Source organism: Galendromus occidentalis, unplaced genomic scaffold (genome assembly GCF_000255335.2).
Source record: "Galendromus occidentalis unplaced genomic scaffold, Mocc_1.1 scf7180000077431, whole genome shotgun sequence".
In the NCBI taxonomy this organism is placed as follows: domain Eukaryota; kingdom Metazoa; phylum Arthropoda; class Arachnida; order Mesostigmata; family Phytoseiidae; genus Galendromus; species Galendromus occidentalis.
The window spans coordinates 64,576-87,702 of record NW_003805419.1 but is presented as its reverse complement, the minus strand read 5'-3'; the positions used below and the strand labels follow the sequence as shown (position 1 = coordinate 87,702).

General features: G+C 51.3%; 5 protein-coding genes across 5 annotated transcripts; 3 read left to right on the top strand and 2 right to left on the bottom strand.

Moving 5' to 3' along the window:
• Positions 1-220: 220 nt before the first annotated feature.
• Positions 221-2,013, bottom strand: LOC100905823 (trans-Golgi network integral membrane protein TGN38). Its single transcript, XM_003742751.1, has 5 exons — positions 1,768-2,013; positions 1,305-1,448; positions 1,014-1,119; positions 810-904; positions 221-697 (listed from the first exon to the last, which is right to left on the bottom strand). Exons 1-5 carry the CDS (start codon positions 1,780-1,782, stop codon positions 587-589), a joined length of 471 nt encoding a protein of 156 aa, XP_003742799.1. The 5' UTR covers positions 1,783-2,013; the 3' UTR covers positions 221-586.
• Positions 2,014-3,535: 1,522 nt separating this feature from the next.
• On the top strand, positions 3,536-4,698 carry LOC100898788 (uncharacterized). The gene is made up of 4 exons (XM_029111323.1): positions 3,536-3,625; positions 3,874-4,009; positions 4,109-4,338; positions 4,441-4,698. Exons 1-4 carry the CDS (start codon positions 3,536-3,538, stop codon positions 4,525-4,527), a joined length of 543 nt encoding a protein of 180 aa, XP_028967156.1. The 3' UTR covers positions 4,528-4,698.
• Positions 4,699-8,934: 4,236 nt separating this feature from the next.
• On the top strand, positions 8,935-13,980 carry LOC100898646 (AP2-associated protein kinase 1). The gene is made up of 12 exons (XM_029111301.1): positions 8,935-9,061; positions 9,825-9,974; positions 10,130-10,266; positions 10,469-10,657; positions 10,766-11,164; positions 11,247-11,666; positions 11,777-11,972; positions 12,417-12,629; positions 12,970-13,164; positions 13,294-13,481; positions 13,557-13,692; positions 13,847-13,980. Exons 1-12 carry the CDS (start codon positions 8,935-8,937, stop codon positions 13,978-13,980), a joined length of 2,484 nt encoding a protein of 827 aa, XP_028967134.1.
• Positions 13,981-19,323: 5,343 nt separating this feature from the next.
• On the top strand, positions 19,324-20,700 carry LOC100898505 (uncharacterized). Its single transcript, XM_018639308.1, has 2 exons — positions 19,324-19,846; positions 20,675-20,700. Exons 1-2 carry the CDS (start codon positions 19,324-19,326, stop codon positions 20,698-20,700), a joined length of 549 nt encoding a protein of 182 aa, XP_018494824.1.
• A 1,072-nt stretch (positions 20,701-21,772) lies between these two features.
• LOC108864187 (TATA-binding protein-associated factor 2N-like) lies at positions 21,773-22,252 on the bottom strand. The gene has a single exon (XM_018639307.1). The coding sequence runs from the start codon at positions 22,250-22,252 to the stop codon at positions 21,773-21,775; it is 480 nt and encodes a 159-aa protein (XP_018494823.1).
• Positions 22,253-23,127: the final 875 nt, after the last annotated feature.

Genomic DNA, 23,127 nt, shown 5'->3' with positions numbered 1-23,127 from the left:
CGACGGAACGTTCCACGTCGGAGACGGTCGGACGTGCATCGAGGAATCCCGGCATGTGAGCGTGATATACGAGACAAGCGTGCGGACCCACTGCAGCATCGTTTCTCCTCTGACGCAGGGGTGAAGTCCGAAATTCCGTTCGGCATTCCAGAGAATCGGATCAGGCAACTTTGCTGTGCAACACGTGCTTAGCAGAAAAAATTGATATTCGGAGATATACAGACTTTTTATTGATCAGCATCTTTTTTGAATTACTTTCAAGATGTAATCATTCAAACTATTCATCGGGATGAAAAACACGGTACTGGCTCGCTCATCCAGCGGTCGATACGGAAAACTCCGAAAGCTCTCGTGACACGTCTTCTGACGGTTGCCATGCCGACAGTACGGCTGGATGAGGGTTCTCATGTATGTATAATAGACTCGAACCTTTCCTCAAACTCAAACTCTAGTGATGACAAGATCATATTGTAGATTAAGTTGGTGCATGGCGATAACGTCGAAGCCAACGACCTATGTACCTCCCAACGGTCGAGTGCAAAATACCACAATGATTTCTGGATTCTCGTTCATCTCGCTAATCTACTCAAGCAACCGAGACGCCTGGCGGTTCTGTATTCAGTCTCTTGTAATTAACATTGCCCGACCTTCGAACTTCGCCATGGTTTTGCCGACCCTCAATGACGAGAGCGAGGATCTGCAATGTAAGAGTTCCAGGTCGTACCGAGAGCTACAAGGTTTAGCCGGTAGTGTTCCCGCAGCGCGGATCCAGAGCAAAATCCAGAGTCGATCTGAGTGCCCCAGCTCACCTTTCGTTTGTTGTGAAACGCTATGTAGCCGACGGCGCAGATCAACATCGCGAGGATGAAATAGACGAATACATGGGAATCGTCCTCATAGAGAGCTGTGTAGAGGGACAGAAGTTCGCATCGACGTCGCACACAGGAGGATAATTTGGATTGTGATCACTCGCACGATATGAGCAGAATTCAGGCAAACTCGGATTGACTTACGTTGCGACGGATCCAATCTGAAGATCTGCCCAGTCCGTGAATCGATCACGACTGCCTTCGGGGTGTCCTCAGGTTCAATTGGCGTCTTCTCGAGCTTGGCATGGGCCTAGAACGATGTTCTCTCCCCGTGAGCCGAATATATTGTACATACATGAACGAGTATGTCTCTCTATGCCATGGGGACGGCCGTTCTCTGGCTGAGGCCACCCCGTGGGAAGGGTTTCGTCTTATGCAACGATGGTGTCTTACGACGCGATTCTCGCGACTGAATTTGTACTCATGAGAACTCACTTCCGTGATCGCCGCTGTGATTTTCTTGGTTGTCTGAATTATGCTCTGGGTCACACTGAGGGGACTCGAGCTTGTTTTCGCTTCCGTCACGACCGAAGCCAATGTCGTCGAAACTTTGATCGGCAGGGCAGGGGTCGTCATCATCTGCAACGGGATAACACTTTTGAGAGATGAGGCCCGAATCGTCCTCCCCATCGAACGGCAGTGATGTCCGCAATTTTCGGTCTCCGACCGAGTTGCTGGCACGAAATCGGTCGAACCGAGAAGCAGATTCGATCGCCGAGAGACCACGAATGATTATCATTGAACTCCCTACACAGAAGCCTCCGGGCCGCTAAGAAGATCCTGAGCCTCGAGGGTACAGGGAGAACGCGCGCTTGGCATGCCGGAGAGAATCTGCTTTGGATTGGGAGCGAGATTCACTCCTGAATCAGGGAGGCAACTGCATGAAAGAGAGACTTACGGAAGGGTTGTTCATTTGGAGACGAACTCGACCACGGACAGACCGAGTCGGTCAGTCTCGATTGCTCATGGAGCCGAGCTTCAGCTCTTCGATCCGGAGCGCAGGGTAGGAACACCGCTGACCGCTGACGAGTTTCCTCGGGTTTCAGAAATCCAAAGCCAAGCCTCCGAGTAGACGAGCACTTATACGATAATCATTTTCGAACTCTTTTTGCTTCGATATACCCAGCTCCTCTCAGCTGTGTATACCGGTAGAGTTCAACCCGTGAGTGCTCCGCGTAGAGAGAGCAGACGACACTATGCGACTTGCGAGAAAAATCAAATGGAGAGCCATCCTTCCCCGATTGGACGAGCGTACGTTCAAAATCCTGCTCAGGATGGAACGGGATTCCATTGGGGAAGTTCTTCCGAATCAGAGGGAGTTGAAAACATTTGATCGAGGGAAACCAACAGGAGAGGGCATCTCTCTTTGAGAGGGCTGAGCGACGCGCCAAATCCGGAGCAATCAGGGGCTCTGGGCATGGCATGTCGCATGGTCTAGGCACAGACTCTAATATCTGCTCATTGACGACTTCTGATACTGCGAAAAGGACAAAGATGTAGATGGGGTGACCTAGGGATTAGGTTCGAGAATCAAGCGTCCTCGTTTGCTCTCTCAGGAGCATGTGATAGACGCATCCGTATATCGGAAGCTCCGTAGAAGGGAGCGGGATTTTTCGCGAACGCCAGTGCCGAGGAAACTAATCGGCGATGAGCGACCGGAAGTGATCGCAGAGATCGTTCAAGACGAACTAAAGCATCCCCACGGGAAGCCAAACCGAAATCCCAAGGACATCCTGTCGGGCGGTCAATCCGTCTCCGGGGAATCCTCTCGCTGTTCACGATATTCTCGAAATGAGAACGAGTTTGGAGATTTTCGCTTCGGACACAGTTCGGGGGCCGATCGATTCTGGATTCCCTCTTTCCAGGACCAGATCATACAGCCCGGACTTCAAGGACCCGGATATCGTGAGAGCGTGGACCAGGCGGACACCGTGGAATCCACGCTGGCAGTTGGGATCGAGCCTCCAACAAGGCGAGCTCTTTGGGACCTCTTCCGGATGGCCTCCGGGAATGTCGATGGAATAGGAATGCTGACGTGAATCACCTCGGGAACCATCGTCTGACTTACATGCCTCATTCGATCTGTACCAAGAGCCTCCCTTCTCTATGTAGGGGGCCTGTCTGGCATATTCGTATAAGTGTCTACCTTGCCCAGGGCAAAGACCTTCCTCGCCTAATTCGTCTTTTCGCTGCTTATTTTGTTTATGATGAGCGCTAATGTCGCTTATTCAAGCTGCCTATTCTGCTTTCTCCTGACGGTCTAGATTGCCAATTCTAGCCGCCTGAGCTTCCAAGGTCTGAGGGTAGCTCCATGAGTACTCCGTAACCAAGGCAACCGAGAATGCGGTGCTCTGCACTCTTCGGGAGCGAGTGCGTGAATCTCCAGATCATCGATTGAGTAAGCTGGAAGGGGTACGGATTATTCTTTAGGGCGAATTCCGTGAAGGCACTTTTAGATCAGCTACAATCCTTCGAGACTTCCCTCCCTCCTTCCCCCCCTCGACCCGCGTCGTTCATCCAAAACGCCACCGAATCATCATACAAATAAGACCCAGCCATTGAATTATTGACCGCGAATACATCATGAATCATGATTGAATTGTGTGTGACAACAGACTTCGATATAACGGCTACAATGACAAGGAGAATATATCCCTCCAGGAACAATGGAGAGGAGGCGGCATTACGATCATTCGAACTGGTCTCCGGATTCGGGGAGGACCTGGACCTACTCCAGCGGTGACGCATCAGAACAGGTAAGGCCCCGACATCGTGATATTCTCCGCTGCATATTGTGTTCATCAACGATATCTCCTGGATCACATCGCCATTGGATGCGTCGGGAGCGGCTCAGCGTATGAGGCCAAAAGTGTACCCTGCGGCGTTTCTCGTGATTTTTCTCGACCTCGATATATATACATATATTTATATCAACTCTAGCTGTGAATGAACATGAATCTCAAATGGCGGAATAAATTCATAGTCTTTTTCCCTCCTCTTGCAGTGTGCCGCTTTCATGGATGCAATCAACTGTACGGACGCTGTATGTGAAGTCAGAGATGAGAGATTGCAAGAGGAACTCCAACTCTGGCTGCAGAGATTCGCTTCGCTCCAGCTGGTCGGCACGAGCCTGAATAAGAGTGAGTTATATGGACCCATGAGCCCTCCGATCTGAGGACGGCCATGCCATCCTAGCCTGAAAACCTCTGAATGAGGTTTCCTGTACCCAGGGAACGCAGTGAACGGCTCAGCTCTGAAACTCACCGATCCGAGAGTCGCTCAAATTCCTCTGGACTTCGATCCACCGAGGAAGAAACGCTGGAGCGTCGAGGATGAGAAACTACGGCATGTACTCATCGAGAAACTCGCTGACAGTCTACGAATTGAAGAGTGGGAGCGATCTAGCGACAGTGAGCCCTCGCAAAGCGCACCGGAAAATGCTCTCGATAGACGGAGACTTTCAAGCCAGGTCAGTCCACGTGCACGCGTCAGGTAGATCCGATTCATCGATTCAGGAGTGTCCCGCCCCGGCTCTATCGGAAGACTTTGGTACTGACTCGTCTTTTTATAGTTGTCGAAGGCTTTCCAAATTTTCGCCCGCACCACCGATCTACCGCAAATCGATGCATCCACCGTGGACAACCGAGTTTACTACTGAAGACCTCACCTTGTCGAACGCCGAATGGCTCCGGATGATGGTCACAGTTTCCATATCCACTCACACAAGGTAACAGCTGCTATGACAGCGGATGCGCGAAAAATCCGTCGAGCCCATTCTTATGAACGATGAGTCCGAATATGATTGAGGGAAATAAAGCGACGGGCAAGTTCTACGGAGCAGGAGTGACTTCGATTGAGGGGGACGATGACATCCTCAGAGAGAAACTGCCGTATCTGATAGGCTAACTTCGCATCCCTCATCGGAGATGAATTATGCTGCATCGTGATGCTCGGTCCTGAAGTACTTTGATATATTGATACTGTACACCGTACTTGAGTTCATACTGGGAAGCACGTTTGATCACATCCGAATGTACATACATACGTCACTTCTGTCTTCTTCGGAAGGAGCGCGTAGAGGAAAGGATGCACGCCGCCATTCACCTCTGCGAGGATTAAGTAGGCTTGGCAGGAGAGTGGCGGTGCGATAGAGAACGCTCAATCGACAAACCGAGTTTTACTACGCTTCAATTCAGAGATGCTTCTTTGACGATCGAATATCAGAAAGCGATCCGATTCTGGCCCACTATCTCTCAGCAGGAAGTTCTCGCGCCTCCCCGGAGTCACATTGTAGACCTTGTATTCGTCGGGGGTTTTGAGCTCCACCAAACTGGCTGGCGAAGCAGGGGCCTGCGCTTTCCGGATCCGCCCTTAGCTCTTAGATACTGCAGTAACCGAGCTTCACGCGACGGAAAAGCCAAGAAATCCTTCTTGATTGTGACCACCGACTCGTTCACAGCTCGGAACTCTTTGAGCCATATTAAGCATATCGAATTGAGCAGATGAGTTGTACACGTTACGTGAAGAGCGTTCAGGAGCACGGCTCTAAAACGAGAGCTCAAACCCATGTGCATGCACAAGGCGGTGTCGGTAAGAAAGGCGCTAATATTCGTCAGCGGAATCTCGCTTTTGTAAAGCTCTTTGAGGACAGTTCCGCTCACGGTTTTGTGGTTCGATGACTCCAGAACTTCCGAATTCGGGAGTGAGGCTCGTAGCTTGTGTCTTCAAACAATCAACGACAAGCGAGTTGAAGCTATATCGATCTTTGGGGTCTGTACCCTCGTCGCGGACCAGAGCAATCGCCGAGGTGTTTCTAAGCGAAGTTCTCAGTTTTTCCAAATGTATCTCGAACCTGTCCGAGAGCGGTACGGCTTCCACCAGGGGGAGCAGGTATCCAGTCAGACAGCTGACACTCGGTGGAAGATCCCCTCGGGGAGAGTAATGATTAGCGGGCGGTGGAACCCGAATGGCGCGGGATGCCCGCCCAGGAATCGTTGATTGGACGATCTGGTTCTGAAGCCCCTGTATACCTGTCCCGATTTTCTTTTACTGTCTCGCCTGTCTTCATTGAACGTCTTCGGTCTTCTCCATCCAGTCGGACAAACGAACGTCTCGACCTTGCCGCTCGAGAGACTTCAGAGCGTATGGTCGGAATCGACCCGCTCAAGTTGCTCCTTAGAAGGCATCGAAGTCGAAAAGAACAACACTGGGAAACGTGTACGACACTGTCAACGCGGAACTACAGAAGCCACTAAGAAGGAGAGCGAAAACGCTCGTCGTGCTTCTCGATGTGAAGAACGCCTTCAATTGAATGGAATGGGGAACGAGAGAATCCAGATCAAGAGAATGCAATGTACCTAGGAATTATTTTGGAGCGAAACCTGATAGGAAGACGCACATCGAAGAAACCCCCAGGAAGCAACACGAGTGGCGACGAGCACAGCCAGAATCCTTCCGAGAAAATACGGAGCGAGTGATTTCAGCAGGGAATGCGAGCTTAGGTGACCGAATCGATCGCAATATACGGAGCACCGATATGGGCTTCCAGAGCTCTCGCCTTCAAGAAACACCGGGACCTACTGGAGAAAACCCAGAGAGTAATGGCCATTCGCATCACCAGAGCGTATAAGATGATCTCTACAGAAGCCGCTCTCGATCTGGCGCGAACGACTCCGTGGAGTCCGCTTGCCGCATAGCGAACTGAGCTCTTTGAGGAGAAGAGGAGTCGGAGTCGCCGATGTGGTCCGAACGCAGTCGAGACGGAATCCATGGAATAAAGAGCAATTACCCAGACTGAGCAGGTGGCTTGGGAGGGCATGGAGAGAGAGCTCACCTATTGAACAAGGTAGGTGCTCCCCGAGGATTTCAGGGAATACCTCGCCGCGAGCAAATTCGCGCCATTAGAGTTCTGCATTGGGTGCGCCAGCGGAAAAATAGACTGCGCGCATCACACGATCCTTGAATGTCTTTCACCTCGTGGACGCAAGGGATCACGGCCCGAACAGTCTCAGAGATCCTGGAGCAAATGCTCTCGAGCGAGGTAGAATGGGAGCGCAACACTAGAATCCTAGATGAAACCATGACGAGAAACTATTAGCTGGAGGAACAGGGAGAAGCCCTGAGCTGACGCGGAAATCCCTGCGAGAGAGAGGCTGAGTAGACATACTCCCGACGAATGGTGACTCCAATCCTGCTAGTGTTTATAGATCAGTGCATTCTTCGAGACTCTGAAAACTTGGGTATGTACAGAAGATTTTTTCATACGCCTTGGAGCTTCATGTGGAGAGGTGTTCCCACACCCGCCCCGTTCCGTATGCCAACTTCGGCATCGTTTTCATGTAGCACAAGTTCGAGGCTGTCTCGACCGATACGTTTCAGGGGTCTCCGGCTTCGCAGTACATAACTGCTATTTTCTTACAGCGTATTTCATCTCCAGGTTCGGATCTGTATGGGACTTGGAATCCGAATTGGCGACCGCTCTCATACTCCGAGAGAGCGGGAGAATTGCTGAGGGGGGAGGAGAGGCTTGGGAGCACGTTCCGCACGGGGACGCACTTATCTCTTGACCATCTCGTCAGTTGACGGCGAATCAATGTGAAGTCTCGCACGACCTTGGAAAGGAACAATCCTTTTCGAGAAGACTATTCTTCTGGACGCGGGGTCTTGTTTTGCGTCAAAACTTGCGAATAGCTTAAGGATCCGTAGCACCAGTTGGCAGCCGGCCCTGGAGTGAGTATATGCCCGTAGAAAAACTATTCGTTGCCCTCTACAACGAGCCAATGCGCTCGACAGATCAAGTGAATCTCACTCGGCGCCTCGTATTGCCGCAGGATCCTCTCCGGAATTTCGCTCTTTGAAAGGTACCTAGCGAAAATAGGATCCTAGGGGCACCTATGAAATGTTCCGAGCAATCCGAGAAGACCGCAACCACAGAGGAGTGGTGATTCCGTTTCGTTCGTCCGTGATCCCGATGATCGAAAAGTCAGATTTAAAAAATAATGGAAGTCTCCGCCAGACACCAGTCAGAATCTCAGCAAACATCATCAGCATCGTTCTCTTGTTTTTTCTCTCCCATCGATAGATTCCATTCTTGGGGAATTACACCCCGCGTACTTTTTTTACGCGCTTCCCATTGACTCAGATGCGTAAGATCGTGAGCTATCTTCAGCATAAGGACAGGCGTACAAAAATACGCTGTATGAAGCGTAAGAGCGTACAAACCGAATTTCATGTCTGGACTGTGAGTCATGTCCGTGAAATCTCCAAACCGAAAGGTACTGTGAGACCACCGTGTGGGAAAAGGATCGAAAACCAGGGGCAGGAACCGCCCGATCCCGCTCAAGCATGGATCATCGACATCACCGTCTCCACTCTCCCATCGACAGATTTCGTTTTCGAATGATTTCACCCCGCGTTTTTCCGTCCGCGCTTCCCATAAACTCAGCATACGTAAAAGCTCACAGGAGTACGCCTCACAACGCGTACAATCACACAGGCCGAATTTCATGTGCTTGCAGGAGAGATTTCATAGGAGAGACGACCGGCGAAACAGCTGTGGCTGTGGTCGACGAACGATGACAGAGCTCGTCATGATTCTGGATCCTCATCGGGAAGGGACTAGAGTTCTAGCAGGACGAGGATCGCCAGTGTCACATTAGCTCCCGGCCGGTAGGAGCCTCCGTCAGTTGGCTCCGGAGCTTCGAAACGGAGCTTTCGGGATTCGCACTGTATCTTGGTGTATTCGAACTTGGCGCCACGCGAGGCCGAGCTTCTCTGTTGTGATCTGGTGTGGGTAGTGACCGACGTCTGACAGCTCCAAGTGGTGGTGGTGTTGCTGCTGCTGCTCCAGTGTGCAATCCTGCTCTCTGGCTGGTCGTCGGCTGACGGACGGACGGACGGACCGACCGACTGACTGACTGACTGCCTGTCTGCCTGACCAACTGGCTGGCTGAGTGACTGACTGACTGACTGCGGCCACCTACAATTCAGCAAGTACGACTTGCATAAGGCGTGCGGAAAGACAGTCATGTTCTAGGGATCTTAGCCGCGGCCCTTCGGAGGCAAGATGAAAAAACTGTTCCAACGGAAGAACGAGAAAACCGAGTCCAAAGAAGGGGCTGGTGGAAGTTTTGTGGGGAAAGTTTTCCAGGTGGGACGGATCAGTGTGGTAGTCGAAGATGTTATCGCCGAAGGTGAGTATTCTATCGAACGTTCTCCCCTTCCAGTGGATTCAATGAATTTCCAAGGTGTTCCCACACTCCTGCGGAGAGAGCCAAGAGCAGGTGATACGCCTCAATCTCTAGATTCGAAGTTCAGTGCTTGGCCCCTCATACAATTGATCTCTCAAGGGTCCGGAAGACCCTCGGAGTTCGTAGTGAGCGTTCCCAGTCCGCCAGAGAATTGACAGGTATCGCTGATCGTGGCGAACCTCGGTTTACCTGCTGATGTTCCGCAATCGGGACCTAACGCTTCAGAGTGGGTTTAACACAGAATCTTACCGTGTACCGTGATCGGACAAAGAATGGAACGTGCACGTGCTTGCTATCGGGACCCGGAAACGCTCCCGAGGATTTTGATATAGGCACGAAGTGTATTTCGGATATTCGGAACCCTAAGGCACTCGATGAAGTTCTATCTGACCTGACACGCAGCCGCTGATTCAAGAAATCCGTGATTCTATTTGAGATATCTTCGTTGCATAGTCGACGGCGGACGGTGATTCCTGTGTATTCCGAATGATTCATTTTATTCACCACGAGATTCTCATTTACGATGAGAGTCCGAAAACTCCCACGTTGGCTTATTTTACCTTGGTCGCGACCGACAAGGTCGGAATCTCTCAATTCCGACGATTAGAAACCGAATGTGATCTTCCACTGGGAAATTACATAAGATGGTAATCGATCGCGAATTCGTGGAGGACGAGGCATCATTCCATGTATTCCTGCCTTTCAGGGGGTTTTGCGCTGGTGTTCCTCGTGAAAGCGTCCGGAGGCGTCCGATACGCTCTTAAACGGATGTTTGTAAATAACGACCATGATCTGCAGTGTTGTAAACGGGAAATTCAAATTGCCTCCAGTCTCTCGGGTCACAAAAACATCATCGGTAAGTGGTGCTATACAGTCACCTCCACGAGTGACGTAGCTATTGCTCAGGCATTGACTGGTCGTCCGGCGGGAACTTCTGAAAAGACATGCGAACTTCGTAAAGTCAGAGGAGCGTCAGCGGCTGTCTCTTCAAGGCCTCGTTCCTCCTTGCAGGTTTTGTTGATAGTAGCATAAATAGCGTTGGGAACGGAGTGTATGAAATCTTGATGGTTATGAACTATTACAAAGGACACGTCCTGCAACAGATGAACGAGAAGCTCTCTCAGGGACAATGTTTCTCTCAGGAAAAGGTTGGCCTTTTGGATACATCGCTAATTCAACGAGTTAGATGTATATCGATCGACCCGAGCACGAGCACCAGCTAACGACAATCTCATCTTGCAAGCATGATTTGACTATGCGATCTCCATGCCGGCCGGATGGCTCGGTGATCCAATCCGGGTCTGCGGATGGACCGGGACTGTGAATAAACGAACTTGTAATTTCTTGAAGGTTTTGAAGATTTTCTGCGACATCTGCGAGGGCGTGTCACGCCTGCATCATTGTCAGACGCCGATTATCCACAGAGATCTGAAAGTAGAGAACATATTGGTTTCGAATGACAGCGAAACCTATATCCTGTGCGACTTTGGATCAGCAACCGCCAAAATGTTGAATCCTCAGAAGCATCCTATCACTCAGGTAAGAAGCCGTCGAGCGTATTTCGCTAGAGGTTCACGGATATCTCGAACTACTGGAGGACCGGAAGCGTCATCAGAATCGATGGGCATACTTATTCGATTATTCCAGATCGAAGAGGAAATCAACAAATACACCACGCTGGCGTATCGGGCCCCAGAAATGATTGACCTCTTCTCGAAGAAGACAATTACTACGGCAGCGGACATCTGGGCTCTTGGATGTCTGCTGTACAAACTGTGTTTTTTCAACACGCCCTTCGGAGAGTCTCCCTTGGCGATTCAATCCGGGCAGTTTTCGATACCAGCGAACTCCAAGTACTCTCAACCGCTGCATCAACTCATCCGTTACTGCCTCGAGACCGATTGTGATCTCCGACCCGATATCTACCAAGTGTCCTATGTGGCTTTCACACTAGCTGGGAAGGAATGTCCCGTCAGGAATTTGAACAAAGCGGCTAAACCCGATTTGGAAAAGTTGCCCCAGGTCTCCGAAGCAGCGGCTGCACCAGTCTCGCCACCTCCGAAAGTGAGTGCAACTCGCAGGAATCCCACTCGAAGTGCCGGGGAAATCGCCGAATCGATTCAATTAGATCGACTCGTACCGGTTGAGGTATATTACTCCCGAACATCGGTTGGCTAATCGAAATAAAATTCAGGTCACAACCCCGCGGCTGGAGCGCGTCACGCCTCGCTCCGAGTCCGCCTCGGGGACTTCTGTGAACATCAGACAGCGACCGAAAGGCAACTCGGCGGGAAGAGAGCGTACGCTGCCAACGATCGGTAGCTTACCGGTTCTCGCCCCGTCTGGCCAATCAGAAACCCCCATTCAGTGTTCTTCGTCATCCGTGAACATTCCTGTGGGTGTGAGCCCCATTCCTCCCGTCACGCCGCTTTCGAAACCGACGAATCAGCCGAACTCTGAAACCGATGCTCCCGTCAAACTCGCTGGTTGGAATCCGTTCGCCGAAGACACTTTCGTTCCGCCAGCTAGCCAATACCCTCAAGGCCAGGTAGCTATCGATCGGCGGATATCCGTTACTGTTATCGACTCCTCACCGAGCTCCGTTCTGTCGGCGCTCCAGGCCACAGAAACCATTCATTTGCTTGCTGTACTTCCCAGAGCCCGAGTTCGAATCCTGGGGAGCAGCACACGGCCGAAGACGCTTTCGGTCAGGCCTTCGATGCGATACGATCAAGTGGAGTCGGGGGCAGTGTTTCGTCGTCAACAGGATCGTGGACCGGTGGCCCCGGAGACGAGGGCAAAACTACGCAAGCGGTCGACCCGTTCGGAGCCGCACCTTTCAACAAAGCCATCGGTGAGTGGAGGTCTCGTATTGGTGCATGCACGCGACCTGCAAGCATTTTCAACAGTGGAGCACATGATGTTTACCGAACTTTGACCATTGAGTGAACGTAGCGAATCGATTCGACAGGAGGGTTCAGATGGCTCGACCGTTGGGCGAGCGCAGATACGCCGAGTTTTTTATGACGCGGTTAGTGACAAGAAAGCTGCGTGTCTTTGCCCTCATCCGGCTTTCCCGATGTCCGAGGAGCCTCTCCAAAATCCAGAGGGGTCAATCGGAGTTGCTTATTGCATATGGGACCGGCTATTCGTCCCTTCCATGCCCGGTCGTCGATGGTCCCGCGGGTTTTGTCCTCCGTCCTCATGCTCGTCTGATGTGGCGCTGCTTGGATGTGTGTCTCCTGTTCGGAGAGAATCTTCTCTATGTCTAACGCGGAGGTACTCTGACTGTTCACAGCGGCAACAGTGAAGAAAAGACAAAAGGAGCGGGCTGCCAGCGAGGAGGGCTACGGGCGATTAGATGCAGAGCATGAGAACGCAGATGCCAATGACTCGGCGCCGCAGACTACAGGCGAAAGCGACTTCCACCAGAGAGAACGTCCTGAAGAATCTAGCGACGGCGAGTCCGAGGACTCCGACGATTCGATCGGTTCCGCCTCCGACTTACAGCGTGAGCTGAAAATCCTGCGCAAAAATATCCGTTCGCTTCATTGGATCGGAACTGTCGATTTCATTATTTCCCCAAGCTCGGATCAGCATCTTGATCCGGGATGGACTCCTCACCCGATCCATCTCATGACCAACAGGGTTGTACACTCTTCATGTTATAATCGTGAATTTCAGAATCGCCTCATAAGGGAGCCAAGCTGTCAAACGATAGAGAAAATTCCGACGGTGGAACACCGCTCCTGGAGGATGATGAAGCTGACACCCAAACAAATCACGAGGATGAAGACGTTTTCGCCAAAGCCCCTTTTCCTAAACTCAGGAAAAACCAAAAAATTCCCAAGCTCGTCCCGTCAACGGGGAAACCAAAAATCCTTTCCTATCGTCCTCGGCAGGCTTTGAAAGCCAGCAGAGCGAGTGCTTCTCGGCAGCGTTCAACGCAAACAATTCTGAGAAGACCGAGCTTCTCGTCGAAGTTCAAGAAGACTTCCCACCCAACGTTACAACAGCGTCTAATATTGCACACGGAGTTCCTAGTGGTGAGGGCGGCTCTCAGATGAACCATTTAAGCTCAAACGATATTAAGAGCCCGCGTCTGGCTCCAAGTTCTTCCGCACAGTCCTCGCTCCGATTCTCGGTCGGTGAAATTGAACCGCGGAGTTTTCCAGTTCCAGGAATGTTCAAAGATCTTGTGGTTCCTCCGAAAACGAATGACACAGTTGCAGCGTTCGGAGCAGGCGAAGGTCCCGTCGTTTCGTCCGGTGTCCATGCCGACACTGCGCCGAAAGAAGTTCGGAAGAGCTCAAGCTCGACTGTGATGACTCTCAACAATAATAATTGCAGTCCAGCAAAGAAGGTAAGTGGCATGATGATCCTTCCAGCGGTTCCGGAATCCACTGGTTCGATACCTCATCCTCGCGTGACTTTTCAGTTCCAGGAGGGGCCACAAGTTGCTGTCGGAGTGAATTCCGACTCCTTCGGTGATATACCTTTTTCGGGCACGAAGGGCTCCCGACGAGATGAGCCCAGTCCGGAGAACGAGCTGCTTCTAGTCACTTCACCCCAAGGTAGGCGAAGGTGACCGACCCTCAAAGAAGTCACCCGACGCGTATTTCGCGGGTTCCGTCTCTACATCGGACTTGATTTCGGGGAAGATTCAGGAGCGCCGCTCCAGCGAAAAAAGAAGCGGCGAAATCCTCAAGAGAGTTCCGAAAATTACAGGCAAGAAGAAGAATAAGAAATCATCCAGCAAGAAAGAGAAAGACAAAGCGAGCTCCGCGGCTTTCTCAAACCTGAGTTTCGAAGATATTCCGAGTGATGAGAATACAGAGGGTCAGCCTTTCTGCAAACTGTAGTGTTTTAAGGAATATAACATAGAAGTTCCGAAAATGTGACGGGAACCGCATTCACGGCGACGGCAACGGCGGTGATGGACGATGATCGTAACGGAAACCTGCACCATAGAATCGAGTGTCTTCCTCCTTCGTGACGACTTGCGTCGCTGTCTATCTGCCAGTCTGTTCGTCTATTCGTTGGTATGATTCCTCTATCAGTTTATCATCGGTCATCCGATGGTACGGAATCTGAACGTCCTTCATAATTGAGCATCACTCAGTCGGCGTGCTGAAGAACGACGACGCCCTTCGGCATCCGTGTTTCAAATCTCTCAGCGGTGGGAGAGCTTTCCTTAATCGCGCGAAACGAAAATATCAGGAGCGTCGTTCACCACGCCGCATCTCCTCAGTCGTGCCTTTCGCCAGGTAGAAAGAAAGTACGAACTCTAAGTTATTCGCCAGGTGCTCCCCGATTGGGAAACGACTCGAGCCGCCACAAGGATTCTCAGGAGCAGTGGGGGCGGAGTGTCGAACGCAAGCATTCATTCACCAATCGACCATGGCAATTATCGGTCGAGAGACCATCGGAATGGCGGTCTTGAATTCCGTGCAATGTTTACATCCGTATCGATGCACATGCTGATCCCGTTTACGTTCAGAGCGCAATTATGTCCCGCAGCACTTCTGCCAATTTTCACACGCATGTATTTCAATCTACAGATTCTGCAGAAATTGCATCAATGCGACTTTGAGTATTTGAGAGGTTGACCGTTTTATATGCGGCGCGGATGCTCGAAAATGTGCACGATGCGGTACACGGGTGAACTTTCCGAGAGAAAACGGTGATTCCGAAGTTTCAAATCTTTCGTTCTTTCATGTGAAGGATGCGTATTTATCACGGCAAGGAGGTTCCGAGAATTTAGATTTGGTGGATGGGTTTCTTTATGAATTGACAGGCGGCCTAAAATTTTACTCTGATCCTTATTTGAGAGAGGTGATGAACAAATGTCATACTTTCGCTTATGACTCGTTTACTTGACTGATGTGACGACGCGTTGACCTCAGCGATGTACATGTAAAAATCCGAAGAAGTGCAACAAGAAACAAAGATTATTATCAAACACCGGATTCATTTCCCGTTGAAAATTTAGTTTTCCAATCGAGTTTCTCGCTAAGATATAAATGTACATATTTTGTTGTTCATCGAATATATCCAATTTTACCGAAAAACGAACTTGTATTCATTGAGAATGGCACAGCGATTCGCAGCCGGGGCTGCGGACATCTTCCTCGGAGCTGTTCCAGGTCTATTTTGACCGACGCACGGAAACTCTACCGACCTCGCTCCTTGCAGGATTCGCCGTCGAACCCGACAGTCCGAGCAAACCTCGTCTATTAATGATGATCGATCACGTGTCGCACGGAGCTCCGGATTCCCAGGGTCAGAAACTTCCATGGAGATCCCCTCGTCCTATCTTGCTCTCAAAGCTACTCAAGCCTCGGGAAAGGCCCCTAGACCGAAGAGGTGGCGAGAAACGTGAATAGTGAACGCTAGCCCTCCGAGCACACCTTCTCCGAACGCTCGAGCTCCAGAGTTTCGGAATGATAGATGCTCAGAGCCTTGATGACTTACTCCGTCAGGAACCTACGCTGTATATTCTGGACCAGCGAGCAACGAGCGACGAATCTTGACGAATGTTGACGAATTCGTCGGTCTCTGATGGAGTTCCGCGCCTGACAAGCCTTGACGAGGGCAGGGGGTTGCTAGCACGGCAACGCGGCCCGGGAGTATTTATTCCTCGTGCAAATACATTGACTTGGATGATACAGGGATAAAAGTAATTATTCAGTGTGGTCCAAATGGGTCCGATATTTATCGGGCTGAAACGCACAGTCGGGCCCGCCGAGACGAACCCCCTAGATTTTCCCTTGCGTACGTGTCTCTCAAGAGCGGGTTCAGCTGCATGACTATGGCTCGGGAGGGGCCTCCGACGGCTCCACAGCTGTTGGCGATTCTGAAGTCGTCCCTTGTCACCAGCCTCGTCTACCTGATAGATAGTGAGAAAACGCAAATACCCGAATCATTATCCGGGAGACATGGGACGCTTCCGGGATCGTATAGGGAGGCCCTTCACTCTGATCATGCGAGTGAGGTGTCCTGATTCCCCCGAAATCCCCCTCACGCCGATCGTCAATGCGTGCCCACTTGAGGGCACGACGAGATTTCCTCGAGTCGAGCCGAGCGAAAAGTGCCCTGACTTCCCGGCGCGGGGGAAGCGAGACTTCGCTGTCTCGTGGAGCTTATTCCCCCGGGAAAAAAGATCAGAGAAATCCGCCGGACATGAAAAACGCTCCTTGCTCCCTCAGACCAAATAGTTGATGGCCCGGGGCTTATTTGCTTCGCGTTGGCCAATGTCAACGAAACCGGCTGGCGAGCAAGTGAGCCAACCGCCAAGGCCCGTCCTACTACCCGTCTGTTCCCAGGGAATGCCCGACCGACGGGCCGGCCGGACAACCAACCGAACAGACGGAACCAACCAAGCATTTAACAAGCAAGACACGCCAGCGTAATTCGAGTATTTGTACGTATGCAGTCCCGACTTTGCACGGTCGGCGACTGGATTCCTTGTCAAGGCGCTCTCTGGTTCCGGAAGAGCAGCGTCCAGGAACGGATGGTTCGACGACAGGCTAGAGAAAATGGTGGCTTCTGAATTCCCTCCCGAGAAAAATAGAACGAGATAATGGTTTCGGTGTCTATAGCCGAGGGCTAAAAACACGAGACGGGAAATCCTTCCGGGAGCTCACCGTGGGAATCCGTTTCGGAACGTCTCCTTCGTTCTGATGTGGTGCGCGGTGAGAAGCTTGGCGGACGACGAGCACTCTCCACAGGGACGCCGGACTGCTCGAAAACGCTCAAAAAGGACATGGGACTCAGAATGATATTGACAGGCTGGTCGAAGAACGGTCTTCGAACATTCAATGTTTCCATGCTCTGCAGTCTGGATGGGAGTCGGACTAGGACCTCAACAAGCCTCGCGGAGCCGAATCGAGCTCTCGGTAGGAGCGACTCGTATCTGTGTATCTGAGCCACGATGCGCGCGCTGATTCGCATTCGCATACGGTGGACTTGAGACTCCCTCTCTGATTCTTAGGTCCTCCTCATGGCTGAACCGGGTACTCAACGCTCTGACGACGGACTGGGCATCCTTAGCAAGCGACCGGATCCCGGAAGGCAAGCGAGCTGGTGGTCGGAGAAGCAGGCCATTTGACCGACCAACCGGACGACCCCAGGGAAAAGGTGCTGGCGGAAGGGCTATTCTCGAAGTAATTTCCGTTCTCTCGAAAGCGTGCAAGTGCCCCGACTCCTTTCTTCGGGCAATGCCGAGCTCGAGATGGCTGCACGACCACCGTCAAGTGGAGAAGTCGGCAGAGCTGCTCTCGGCAGGCGAACTCTGAAGAATGTCAAAGTTCACGGAGAACGGCTCTCAGACAGAAAACGGGATCCTGGAGCCGAGTCATCCCTACGAATGCTAAGATATTCAAATAACGTGAGCCCGTGGGCTCTCAAACTATTCCTTCTTGCGAGTATATCCTTTAGAGCTCACACTCATGTCATCTAGAAACTAGAATGACAAAAGAACCTTCGTCAAAAACTTGTCAATTCTACAAGGAAAACCATATGACCCACCTTCTCGTCGGAACGTCGGACCAAATCAGCCTCTCTTTTGGAACCTGTTGAAGCTCGGGCAGCAGTTTGCTCGTTTAGCGAACTTTCTCCGAAGCGAGGAATTGAGCTGTGCACCGCTTTTCAGGTGGAACCATCGGAGATCCGCGCGCCGCGCGGCAAGCGACTGATTCTGACGCTCCATGAATTCGACGAATGAATGGGAGACAATTTTTGGTGGAAACTCCTTCCTCGATTGCACGATTCCCTGAAATATCCGTCGATAGAAGCACCGTTCGATGAATAATGTCTGGGCTGTCGATCTGCCATCGTGAGTTTCGATAATCATCTCAAGCCGAAGGCACTCCCGAGTCATTAAGACTGAACAACAGAGATGATTCGGAAATTTTTCCGGACCACAGGCGGCGCCAGGCTCTCTTTCATGCGAAGCTGGAAGCCTATTCATACTGGCGCCGCCCATGACGCGACTCCGATGCCTCCCTTCAGGCGAGCATACGTTCGATGGAAGAGATCGATACGATAAACTGCGAGTACACAACGCAGACCCTGCTGATCGATGCTGGAAACGAGCTCTTCTATTTCGATACCATCCTGTCACAGGCAGACGGACCGAAAACAAAGCAGATTGAGCGGGCAACAAACCTTGGCATGGGAGGCAATGCTCGATGCCGATAAGTATTAAACATTCGCCAGTATTTTTGGTCTGCCAATTATCATTCGTCGTATCCCCGGGGTCAATGGTAACCCTTCCTATCGGCAAACAAGTAACCGTATTCAGACGGGTTCGCGGCCTCGCTTCACTCGCTTGACAGCACTTGACAAACCCACTCGGCTGATGCGTGTACATCCGACCACTCTGCCAGACGGCCGTCTGTCGGCTACTCGGTCCGTATCTATGCGTGTAGAGGCTTCTGTCCGACTTCGAAAATCCCGATCTTCTGAGCACATCCGTTCTCTATGGCGTTGCCCAGAGCGACACATATACTGCGATTCTCCCCGGCTTGTTGGGCTCGTTAATTAGACTCGCGAATATCGAAGTGTCGGCGGGCTCCTGCAGCTACTCTCATGCCCGTTGTCGTCTCCCCTCCGCTCGCCGTCTTGTCGTCGTTGTTGTACTTCGTCCCGTAAGCCTGCACCGCTCCGGTCGCGGGAGCGCTCAACAAGGTGACAGAGAGGATCGGCCGAAACGAGCTCTTCATCATCACTTACCCGAGATTTCATCGATCAGAGCGAGAGGGCGGATGAGTTGTCAGAGCCGTCGTGGCGTCAATCAGGATCGAGGGGACTAGGATGCTTAATTTAGTTCAGGCATTTTGCCATAAATGCCTTTTTTGCCTATTTCGCTATTTTATTCGTCCTTTTGCCTGTTCCTACATTTCCGTGCCTATAGTGCCTTTTTCGCACTTGTAGGGTCGAATTCTGGGGATCCCAGAAGAAGAGTGATCTGGGCGATGGATACGCATCGTTCGATTAGGCAATCATATTCCGCGGTTTGGAGGAAGAAATTCGAAAGACGCGCTCCGGTCGGTGAACAGCTTTGCGCAAGCGCGATCTTGACGAGCGTGATGTTCTGTACTTCGCGCGGGGACGAAAATCGCGCTCGGAGCTGACTGAGTGAGATTCGAGATGCTAGAAAATTTGTGATGGATCTCTTCATCTGCTAAGGAGCAGTCTCCACCATGCCGAAAAAATCGTCCACCTCTCGGAGCAAGCTGGAACTGTACGTGAAGATATTTGGTGGAAAAACTTTCACGACGGATGGCATCGTGTTGCTTTGCAAGCCATGCGGGAAGTCACTTAACTATGAAAAGAAATACTTCATTCAACAACACGTACGGGGCGATGGTCACCATAAACGTGTGGCACGTGAGGAAGATACTGGCGGCGATCAAGTGTCGCTTCTCACGAATTTCGTAACGAAGCCCACTAGAGGTAGTGAATTCAACATGGAGCTCTGCCAAGCCCTAGTCGAAGCAGACGTCCCGTTCTACAAGATACAGAACAAAGCTCTGAAGCGATTCCTGGAGAAATGGTCGAATCAACCCCTTCCGCGTGAATCAACTTCGAGGAAAACGTGCCTTAAAGAAGTGTACGTTGCTACGATCAGAGGGATCAGAGCCTCAATCGGCGACGCAAAGATCTGGGTATCCGTAGATGAAACAACAGATTCTAGAGGACTCTTCGTCGTGGATACCGTGGTGGGTAGGCTCGACGCCTCTCAGCCTTCGAAAGCGTACCTCCTCGGATCAGAGGTCGTCGGAAGAACAAATCATGCAACGATCGCTCAGGCTTTTTGTAATTCGACGAATATACTCTGGCCAGATGGAGTGAAACATGACCATGTCCTGCTTCTGGTCAGACGCTGCGAGATATATGAAAAAAGCGGCGGAGGGACTGAGAGTCCTTTTTCCGAGCATGGTATATGTCACTTGCCTCGCGCACGCCCTCCACAGGGTATGCGAGGAAATTCGCAAGCTCTCCCCAGAAACGGATGCCTTTGTCGCGAGCGTGAAAAAAGTGTTTCTTAAGGCACCTTCGCGAATACAATGTTTTAGAGATCTCGCTCCGGATCTGTCAATTTTCCAAAGTACCAGGGAAGTGTCGGAAGCGGGGAGCATAAAGGATTCGGATATACCTTTGTACAGATATGCTCCGATCGTAAGTAAGGACGTCGAACGGACTTTCTCACGATTGGAGATGCTGCTCTCGGATAGACGACAATCTTTCACCGTTAAGAATGCCATGTATCATATAATTCCTTTGTGTAACCAGGATATCGGGTAAATTAAAGCAGCCTCTTCGGTGCCTATTATGCCTTTTCTGCCTCTTTTCAGCGCCTATTCCCGTCCTTTTTAGCGCCTTTCTGCCTGCCCTTTCCGAGGTTTTTTAGTGCCTAAATTTCCTAGCTCTATTAATTAGCGTCCACTCCGACCTCTATATCGCTCCATATACTCCCATGAGGAACCTGCGGGAGCCGAAATAACTCGTATCTATAGTACGTGATCCTGAAACGGGTATATCGTACCGCAGGGTACCGTATCGCCGTCAACGGATAGACCTCCTGTTGCCTCCGAGAGACCGTCGGATTCGTTCCCGGAATCAAAACTTTGAATATTGGAATCGAGAGTCGAATGGAGAGAAACGGAGGTCCCGAGTCGAATTTCCAAGAGTGGAGCTTTGATTTTCTCATCCATTGATGGAAGTTTTCGGTGTCTGATGTCCTTCACAGCAATTGGAGGCTTTCACTTTGCTAAAGAGGATTTTCGCGAGTCGACTCCCTCGGGAGAAAGGTTCCCCCCTGCCCCCCCCTCCCCTACCTTCGAAGGGCCTGTTTACAGAAGAAGTAGGATCGGGAGCATTAGACGGTTATTTGCTACGGTACGCTCGAGCCTCCTAGCGTGACACATCCACTTCTCCGACGCCCGATGCTTTTTCTACTTTGCTGCGCTCCGGAAGGTAACTCGTTTCCAGCAGCTGGGACATCGCAGCTGCAAGTGGGCTCCCGACGAATCCCTTCGATTTTTGATGGAGGCGACCGTGCTGCTGGAACTTATGCCCGGAGCCGCGCGAAACGGCAGAACGATAGCCATACCCGATCCAGTCTTCGACACACACTTGACTCAATCTCAAGGACAGATTCACGAATCGTTCGGCTGAGCCGGCTTGCGAGAGCCCGATTCTTCCATCGGAGACATTTTGAGTGATCGAATGGGGAAGGATCGAATTGGGGCTCAAACTGGGGGTCGATTGAGGACTGCAAGTGCTCCTGTGAGGATCGGTGCTCAGAGAAAACGAATGAAGTTTTTCCGCGGTGTGGCTCCCAGTCGAGAACGGTTCGGGTCAATGTGGAGTCCGGTTCACTGCTCCGATTAGCCTATCTCTGTGGTCCAGTATAAGAACTTTTCCGGCTCTCTCTCAGTCTGTGCTACCCCTTATGTACTGCATTGAGCAGGGGGAGGGTCAGGGATGAGCCACGAAAGTAAACCCTTTCTGCATTCTTAGTCTTTGAATGTTTTTTTATTGTACTCGATCTTATCTAGAACTCAATTGCCGTGTGGACTGCCGCAATGAGCGTGATCGATTCTTCCTTCGACACTTATTACAGATTTGAAATCCTTCGAGTATCTTTCACCATCCACCACCACCGTAGCCACTACCATAAGAAGCGCTACCGAACGGAGGACATCCTGCCAAGCCTCCGCCAGTACTCCAACCGCCTCCGGAGTTACCACCGTATCCTCCATAGCTGCCTCCGTAGCCTCCGGAATTACCGCTGTAGCCACCGTGACCCCCGTAGCTGCCACCGTAGGCGCCGCGTCCACCGCTGTAGCCTCCATAAGTGCCGCCATAGTTGCCGTGACCACCACTGTGACCGCCATAGCTTCCATGCCCACCACTGTAGCCGCCGTAACTTCCATGTCCACCGCTGTAGCCGCTGGATCCGTATCCGGAGCCACTGCTCCCGTAATTACCGTAATTGCCTCCGTAGCCACTGTAGCCGCCGCCACCGTAACCTTTACCTCCGAATAATTTGCCAGCATATACCGAGGAAACAAGCAGCACACACGCGACGATTGAAACGCGCATCTTCAAGGCTGTGATTCCCATAGTTTCCTGGAGTGCCCCTCGATGCTCGAGAGCGATCAGAAATTCGATGGGGAGGAGGAGGAGGAGATTACTGGGCTGATCTCGCACTGGACTTTGGATTGATGTAGTTGTGTTTGCTTCTTTGGAAGATCGCTGCTTTTATACCTTGGGCATCCCCTAAGGCGAGAAGAACTTCGTCTCCTCAACATGACATGGCCAGAATATTATACTTGCATTATTTCTACCGAATCGAGCGGAATCTGTCATCAACCCTCAATTTTGGTCCTTGATGTCCCGCTGGCAGCATTTGACACGCTGGGAATCGATACGCTAAGCACACGCAGCCTCATTTCAGTCCCCGTTATTGAAGTCTTCCAGCTGGGATCTGTGGGAACGTGATCAGTGAGCCGCGAATAGCCCATCAAATCACTTCAAAGGCGACGACTTTTATCCCTTCAGAAAACCAAGAATGAGTAAAAGCTTGTTAGAACTCAGCGTAAATTGCTACAGCACTTCTCGGAGCTCGGAAGAAGTTATGGGCTAAGTCTCGTAGTAATATGAGAACTTTCATCAAAGTCAAACTTCGAAGTCTTCAACGGTGATTGCCTCCGGAAAACTCGATTCATGTACTCCCGGTGAAAACACCGAAAACAGCTCTTGAAACTTTGATTTTCTCGGCGAGTTCAGAGAAAAAAACGATTCTTGTAGTGACGAAAGTTCAGCAGCGCTCTCGTTTAGCTACGACCCTGGGGGCAATACGGCGTCTCGACAACAATCCTTCATGGCGAACACGACACAGGAGCTGCTCCACTGAGGGCGGAACTCGTCGGCGTCGTAGCTGTTTAAGCTACGCAACTGAAGTCACAGAGTTCAGCTCTTCAGAAAGTGGGGGGCTT